We start from the raw sequence: 8,606 nt of genomic DNA on the forward strand, positions 1-8,606 counted from the left end.
TATTCTCAGGAGTAGAATAATTAGCTGATATTACCAAATTGACTTCATTTTTTTTAGAACTAAAGAACAGATATAGCCAAGAATTGACCAATTACCAAATAGGCTCTTAGCAAACTTTTTTTTTTTGGTTCTTTATGTAGTCACGTCTTTTGTCAACCTTGCAAATAGAACCATCAACAAGTAAAATAATATAATTTTTTCTTCTTCGGTTATTCACATGTGATGCGAGACCCATCGCAATTTCTTGAAATGTGACTGAACTTGGATTTAGTCGGGTAATATCTTTATTGGGGAATGCCGTGTCCCTTGCTTCACATGGAAACAAATCTCGTGATTACGAAAGGATGCATCTTGCCCGCATAACCCCACACAAATCTTCCTCTGTTCTTTTCTCCTCCTCCTCCTCCTTCCCCACATGTTATATTAGAGAACGACAATTTCAATTCAATGTTATCTCACCAGCTATGGGCATCTCAGGCTCAGAGACCCCATCACAAGCCTCACCACCAACACCGAAGCCAACAGCACCACCACCGCCAACAACGACAAATTCGCCTCCTTCGATTGAAGTGGAGACTGCAAACTGTGCTTCCTGTGGGTTCACAGAGGAATGCACCCCTGCATATATCCTCCGGATTCGACAACGGTACCAAGGAAGATGGCTCTGTGGGCTCTGCATTCAGGCGGTGAAGGACGAGCTCTTGCGATCGGACAGGCTCATATCCACCGAGGAGGCATTGAATAGGCACATCAGCTTTTGCAAGAAGTTCAAGTCATCCGATCCCTTGAAGGAGACAGAGAACCCCATCTCTGCCATGGGGAAACTGATCAGGCGCAGCTTGGATTCGCCGAAGGCTATCCGGACAAAATCGAGCAGCGCTTTGCCAGGGATCGATGCAGTAACGGGCATAACTACGCCGGTGCTTGCTCGGTCAGGGAGCTGCTTCTCTTCTATATCTAGTTGAATGAGGAATAAGTATATGTTCATGGAGCAGATGAACTAGGAGCAGATAAAATATGTTTCTGGCATGGGCATCTGGGTTTTCTATGCTTTTCCTTTTATTCAAATTACTGGATGATGAACTGGATTTGGCTATGCAGATGACAATTTTCTATGTACATATGATCCCGGATCTGATGTATTAGTTAGGTATGCTCATGAAGTCACGTCGATGATTTTATGTTGCTACATACTTCTTGCTTGGAGAATTCATAGTCTAAGTCGATAAAGAAATCTTCTGCAAAAGAGTGTTCATATCCATGTCCAAGGGTCCATGTCCATGTGCTTTCAGTTTCAATTGATGAAAATGTCGAGAAAACCCATTAGCAATCCACCAAGCAACGTCCGTATAGTTTCTCTCTGAAAAAATTCACTTCAGTTTCTGTTAGTTTGTCGTAGATTCTTTTTCTTTCCCATGTGACACAGACTAGTTAGATGAACAAATCAAATTATGGTTAGACCACCTTTTAGACGAGTTTTACCCATGAAAAAACAAAGGAGGGAAGATGTGGTCCCACATCTGTATCTGATGAAATTTTTGACCCGATTTGGCTGGTTTCTGGCAGTACTGGTACGACCATTTGTGTTAAATGGATCCATTTGGAAGGTAGTAAAAGTACGAGGAAAGAGAACGCATGAAATGCATGGTGACAATCTGAACCGCGATGAAATTTCACAGAAGATTCCTCTGGCGATGGCGATGAACGTTGGTGTCAAGGACACAGGACGTGCTTTTATTACTTTTGTTACTGGCGCATGGGGGGATTTGCGAGGATATTTTATGTGGGTATGGTGTCTCTCTCACCCTCCGTCTCCCTCCTCTTGGCCTGGTCTAATGTGAAAAAGAGTGGTCATACTCACTTGCACAGTGAGCTTGATCAGTTCCCCGTTAGTACAAGAGTCCATGACTTGTGTCTTTGTGTCGTATGTTGCTATATGGCATGAAGCTTCTGGTTGTGTCTAGACATCAAGTTTTTGTTGGTGTGGACTGCTATGGAACATAAGACAGAATTTCGTGGGACATTAGAGGGGTTGCTGGCACTTTTACACTACAGAATCCACACTGAAGGCCGAAACATCACTAAGCGAAATAAAGGTGTTTGGTGTAGTCATTGCTCACGGCAGATATAAGAAATAAAGGTGTCTGGTGTAGTCACTGTTCACTGCAAATATGAGAGCAGAAGGTTGATATTGTCAAAGAAGAACCTCTTCATTTGCTGTCATTCCCTCATTCGCGTGATTTTTCTTCAAGTTCTATTGACAGTTCTCTTTGTCCACGCACCATTCGCTACATTTTACGAAAAAGACACTTTTCTACACATATCCTCTTCACGTTCCATCATTTTTTTCCCACCTTCCACTACATTTCTGTCCTTCTGTCTTCCTTCAATCTACAAAACCTCCGTCTACCATTCTAGAAGTCAACGACATTGGCGCGGCCTATGTTCAACCACCTCTCATTCATTTCGCTCGTGTTATGTCAAATTTTGAAACTATTTCATTGTTGTCTGAGGGCTATTGTCCCCGTAAGCCCATGATGCTTTCTTCGAGCCGCTACATAAAGAGTTACAAAGACACTGAGGTACGGACACTTGAGTGCCAAAATTTGGCACGGAGGATACTTAAATGCCAAAACTTTTGAAAATGTACACTTAAATACCAAAATCGGAATAAAATTGATTACTGTCACTTCGCCAAAATTCGGCCAAATTGCTGATGTGGCAATTTTTTCGGCAATGTGAGTGCAAAACGGCATTGTTTTGCACATTGACATGACGAAAAATGAAAAACGACGTCGTTTTGTCTATGATGTATAAATAAATAATATAAAATTGATTAAATTAAATTTAAAACTAAATTTATTTAAAATATTCTAAAACTGAAAAACATAAAATTTAAAAAATTTTTTTTTTTTAAAAAAGGGGGCCAAAGGGAGGCGGTTGAGAGCCGAGCCCTTGCCGCCGCCGCCTCCTCGCCGCCGCCGAGAAGGGTTGGCGATGGAGGGGGAGGGTCGGCGGGGGTCGCCGGCCTCCGCCAACCGTTGGCGAGGGAGGGTTGGATTTGGGTGAGGGTGCTCGTGGGTCCTCGCTGCCTCCTTGCCGTCGCCAGCCCTTCCCTACGGCGGCGGTAGGGAGGTGGCGTGGCGAGGGCTCACCCTCAATCACCTCCCTTCGGCTCCCCATTTTTTTTTTTTTTAATTTTAAGTTTTTTTTATAATTTTTTAGAATATTTTAAATAAATTTGGTTTTAAATTTAATTCAATTAATTTTATATTAATTATTTACACATCGAGGCAAAACGAAGTCGTTTTTGCATTTTCTCGCACGTCAACGTGCAAAACAACATCGTTTTGCACTCATTTCGCTGGAAAATTGCCACGTCAGCAATTTAGCTAGATTTTATTCGGATTTTGGTCGGAGTGGCACTTAAGTGATTAATTTTACTTCGATTTTGACACTTAAGTGTACATTTTCAAATTTTTGTCACTTAAGTGTCTCTTCGTGTCAAATTTTGGCACTTGGAGTGTACTTCTGCCGACAAATATTAGACCAATGTTTGTTGCTAATTGTTTGCCTTATGATTTTATTTATTATAATTAGCTCTGTGGATCCTTAATTTTTCGTTTAGTAAAAAGTTAATGTATTTATTTATTACAAGTGATTAATGTTTCAATACAAATTAGGAGAATTACGTTATTTTTTCGCGTATTAATATAAAATTTAAAGTTATATAGAATATTGAGATATTGCAAAATAGGTTCCAATGAAAACATGATTGACCCTGGAACCGGATTGAAAAAACAGGGTGAGTCGGGTACAGGGTTCAATACAAACAGGTCGGGTATATGATTCAAAAAGAGGGAACTTGTTATAACAAGGTCGGGTACAGATCATTACCATATTTCATTCAACCCCTTAAATTAATTCTCTGTTCCATGATTTTTGCGACACAAATAAAATTGATATAATCATTTGTGCTCTTCCTTCAAGGTTTTATCATTACCCAAAACTGAATGAAATTTTGGTAAAGTGTATCTAAAATTCTTTTTCTTTTTCAAATCTCATGCCTAAATTCAATCGCATTATTTTAAGTATTCATAAATATCATCTGTAATATGATTGACTTCAAGAAAAATCCATTCAAAGCATAGGCAAGGGAACTTGTTTCATAATAAAGTGGGCTATAACTCATGGCCATTAATTAGGAGTAATTTTCTTACAATATATATTCTTTTTGCTCAGTCTTATTCTATCCCTATTCTAATGTTCACTTTTAGACTTTTGCCCTACCTCCTTGTAGGGCGTGGGAGTCGAAACCCATCATTGAAATTAAATCGTCCCCATCCCAACTCTCTTGAAAGTGGGGATTCGAACTCCCTACCTCCCCCTTCCAAGTTAGAAGGGTAGCCACTGGGGCAAACCCCAGTGGTTACTTACACTATATATTTGCCAAGCAAAAAGCGAACACTCCTGAGCAGAATGAAAAGAAGCAAGAACTTGTGGGAGGTCTATTTATAGGCGTTTTCAATATTATCACGATGGGATATTTTTTTGTCATCTTTTGAAGATAAAATAGGCTCTCTTAATGGAGATGGAAATGATGTTATTACTGGAGAATAACAGATTAAATGTAGTCACAGCAAATTAGATGAAAATCATTAAAAATTATTTAGTCAGTTTCCTTGGAAAATTTGGAATGATAATATCCATTAATGGAATGGCATGAGATTCCTTGTATGACAAAAATAGAATAATAAAAGTGATTAACATGAACAACAATAGCACATTGCAATCAAGAGATGAAGAATACCACATCGAAATTAAGGGAAGATCAATGGCACATACGATGGATGTGACATGCCTTTGCTAGATGGCTCTCCTCAATTCATGCTCCGCCTTAATCCTTGCAGACAAATTACTTATGGTGCTTAATAAATTCAATGTGACTTTGAGTGCAATGCATGTGAACATACATGTGATGGACATGCAGGATGTGCAATAGATGTGCAATAGATGTGTAATGGATGTGCAATACATGTGCAATGGATGTGCAACGTATGTGCAACGGATGTGCAACTCATCTGTTAACTATCATCAGGCTTCCTGAAGGCCGTCCTACGTCCAAGTTACTCCAGTAGAACACTCTGAAATAGAACAAAACCAACAGAGGGGTGAAATAGAACAAAACCAACAGAGGGGAGATATAAATAAAATGAATAGTCAAAGACATCCAAGCACGAGCAAAAAACACACCAACATGTCGATTTCTGAATGTGGTGCAAGTATAAATTGAAAGCAATAAATAAAATTCCATTTTCAGTTCAAAAGACATATCCTTATTTGTTGCTCAAAACAATAAACAAGATACCTAAAATCATGGCCCCATGTTGAGATGCAATGTGCCTGATTCTTAGTTTGAGTTGTTTGGGTAGAGGAGAGAAATTCGGCAGAAACTCCCTTCTCCTTCAATGCACTCACTTGGTTTTTCTAACCAAGAGAATGCAGATCTGAGGATCATGCCGTTGAGTGGAGAGAGAAAGGCCGTCGTCGGGAGGGAGCAACGGCTGTCGGAGGAAGTGTTAGACGGCGCGGTTCAATGCGTTGGGTAGAGTGCGCTGAGAGTGTCGACTGTCGTCGTCGTTGGAAGAGAGAGAAAGTACGGAGGAGAGAGAAGACACAGAAGAGAGAGAACGCTTTCCGCACTCTGGTCTGGTCTCGTCTGGAAGAAAAGTGAAGAGGGACAATGTGGACCTGTCGTTAGACAGGTGTCGAAGCATTCGTTCAGAGCACAAATGACGTGGTCCTTCGAGGTTACGCAATATTTTCTCGAAGCAAAGCCTCCCTTTTCGTGTTGGCCTTTTGTTTATACTACTTTTATATGAAAACATAGACTTATATCATACCAAAGAGTGATGGATGATATATTATTTATACTACTTTTATATGAAAACGTAGACTTCTATCGTATCGAAGAGTGATGGATGACATATTAGTGCGCCAATTCTCATCACACACTAATATATTATGCATTAATGGTATAGATTAAAGCAAATGGAAGGCACATGCGATCTTTCTATCAATCCTCTTCCGGCCGGCCAATTCTGTTTTGGGCATTACTTTTTGGGCATTACTTGTCGTTCCGCCTTAATCCTTGCAGACAAATTACTTACGGTGCTTAATAAATTCAATGTAACTTTTAATGCAATGCATGTGAATATACATGTGATGGACATGCAGGATGTGCAATGCATGTGCAACGGATGTGCAATGGATGTGGAACTCATCTGTTAACTATCATCAGGCTTCCTGAAGGCTATCATACGTCCAAGTTACTCCAGTAGAACACTCTGAAATAGAACAAAACCAACAGAGGGGAGATATAAATAAAATGAACAGTCAAAAACATCCAAGCACAAGCAAAAAACACATCAACATGTCGATTTCTGAATGTGGTGCAAGTATAAACTGAAAGCAATAAATAAAATTCCCCTTTTAGTTCAAAAGACGTATCAATATTTGTTGCTCAAAACAAATAAACAAGGTACCTAAAATCATGGGCCCATGTTGAGATGCAATGTGCCTGAAATACCACGAAGAAGATGAGAAATCCATTTTTAAGGATCAAGATTCTTTCATTGGAACACAAGACACCAAAACTTTCCTCGTGAATATTCTACATAAAACTCACACCTCATCAATGGCAATCAAATTAAGCAACCCTCTAGAGTGAATTTTCATCAGCTTTGACATAAACCCTGCTGTGGCAATCAATTCCGGAGTCACATACAGCAGCCTCAAGGAAGGTTTCCCAGACTCAAGGTCTTCATATATCTGAAAGCAAAATGTAAAAGTTAAGGGGCCTTGCTAATTGATTTTTTAAAATAATGTGCATCTTAAACTGATTAATGTTATGACTCTCGAGTTCCACAAATCCTCAAGCATGATCATATCTCTCATTATTAATGCTAGACTCCAGATTCACCTTATTCTTAGTTTGAGTTATTTGGGTAGAGGAGAGAAATTCGGCAGAAACTCCCTTCTCCTTCAATGCACTCACTTGGTTTTTCTAACCAAGAGAATGTGATCACACCGTTGAGTGGAGAGAGAAAGGCCGTCGTTGGGAGGGAGCAACGGCTGTTGGAGGAAGTGTTAGACGGCGCGGTTCAGTGCGTTGGGTAGAGTGCGCTGAGAGTGTCGACCGTCGTCGTCGTTGGAAGAGAGAGAAAGTAAGGAGGAGAGAGAAGACACAGGAGAGAGAAAGCTTTTCGCACTTTGGTCTGGTCTCGTCTCAGAGAAAAGTGAAGAGGGACGACGTGGACTTGTCATTGGACAAGTGTCGAAGCGTTCGTTCAGAGCACAAATGACGTGTCCTTCAAGGCTACACAATATTTTCTTGAAGCAAAGCCTCCCTTTTTGTGTTGGCATATTGTTTATACTACTTTTATATGAAAACTTAGACTTCTATCGTAACGAAGAGTGATGGATGATATATTAGTGCGCCAATTCTCATCACACACTAATGTATTATGCATTAATGGTATAGATTAAAGCAAACGGAGGGCACATGCGATCTTTCTATCAATCCTCTTTCGGCCGATCAATTCTGTTTTGGGCATTACCTGTTGTTCCGTGGTTTCTCTCTCCAGTCTCCAATATAAAAATCAAGCTTCTCCATTATTCTTCTTGTTGAAATCTCATCACTTCATCTTCTCTCATTCTCATTAAAAAATAAAAAAAATCCACGTCGACATCTTTCGTTAGCCAAGCTAAGTAGAGTTAATAGAATGACTCAATTTTATTAATTTGATAAATTTTATGACTTGATTGGATATTTTGCAATTGTGAGGATCAAGTGGCAGCCCTTGACTAGGACTAGGCGGAGGGTTAGCGACCCTTACTTGCTGGACCCCATAACCCTCGCCAACCATTCCCCCATCATCACTAGTTGGCAATGCCCTTGCTACTTGTTACTTGCTTCTTCTTCTTTTTTAATTTTAGTTTATTTTTATTTAATTTAAATAAGATGTGTATAAAAAAATCATATTTAGATCAAAATAATGTCATTTTAACCACATCATCACCACATAGGAGAAGGAAATATTAAATAAAAAACAATGTCAATATTAAATAAAAGGATCCGATTACTTTAATTTGACAAGTTTTGGAGTTTAATTGTACATTTTACAATAACGAGGGTCGAGTGGTCGAGTGGCAACCCTTGCTTGGATTGGGCGAGGGTTAGCGACCCTCACTTGCCAAATCTAGCGACCATTGCCAACTATTCCCCCATCATTGCTAAGTAGCAACGCCCTTGTTTCTTGTTTCTTCTTTTTTAATATATATAAAATTTTAAATTTTTTATTTAATTTAATAAAATTTGTATAAAAAAATCATATTTAGATTAAAAAAATACCGTTTTAGTCTTATGTTTTGCATCTCCACATAAAAGGAGAAAAAAATTAAATAAAAAACCATTTATCTTCGTTAATCAACAAGTTAAAAATTTTTAGAACTTGATTATATATTATGTAAATTTTAAAATTTAGTTATACTTTCATCATAAATTTTAAGATTTAAGACTTTAATAAGTTTTAGGATGGCACATA

At 39.0% G+C, this 8,606-nt stretch overlaps 1 protein-coding gene across 1 annotated transcript; it reads left to right on the plus strand.

Annotated features, from left to right (window-relative positions):
• The first annotated feature begins 305 nt into the window (after positions 1 to 305).
• LOC104438021 lies at positions 306 to 1,246 on the plus strand. The gene has a single exon (XM_010051089.3). It carries the CDS (start codon positions 345 to 347, stop codon positions 963 to 965), a length of 621 nt encoding a protein of 206 aa, XP_010049391.2. The 5' UTR covers positions 306 to 344; the 3' UTR covers positions 966 to 1,246.
• Positions 1,247 to 8,606: the final 7,360 nt, after the last annotated feature.

The sequence above is a fragment of the Eucalyptus grandis genome, chromosome 3, assembly GCF_016545825.1.
Source record: "Eucalyptus grandis isolate ANBG69807.140 chromosome 3, ASM1654582v1, whole genome shotgun sequence".
Taxonomy (NCBI): Eukaryota; Viridiplantae; Streptophyta; class Magnoliopsida; order Myrtales; family Myrtaceae; genus Eucalyptus; species Eucalyptus grandis.

Excerpts from the sequence above, each read along its gene's own strand:
- LOC104438021 (XM_010051089.3), top strand. The coding sequence starts at position 345 with ATGCATCTTGCCCGCATAACCCCACACAAATCTTCCTCTGTTCTTTTC.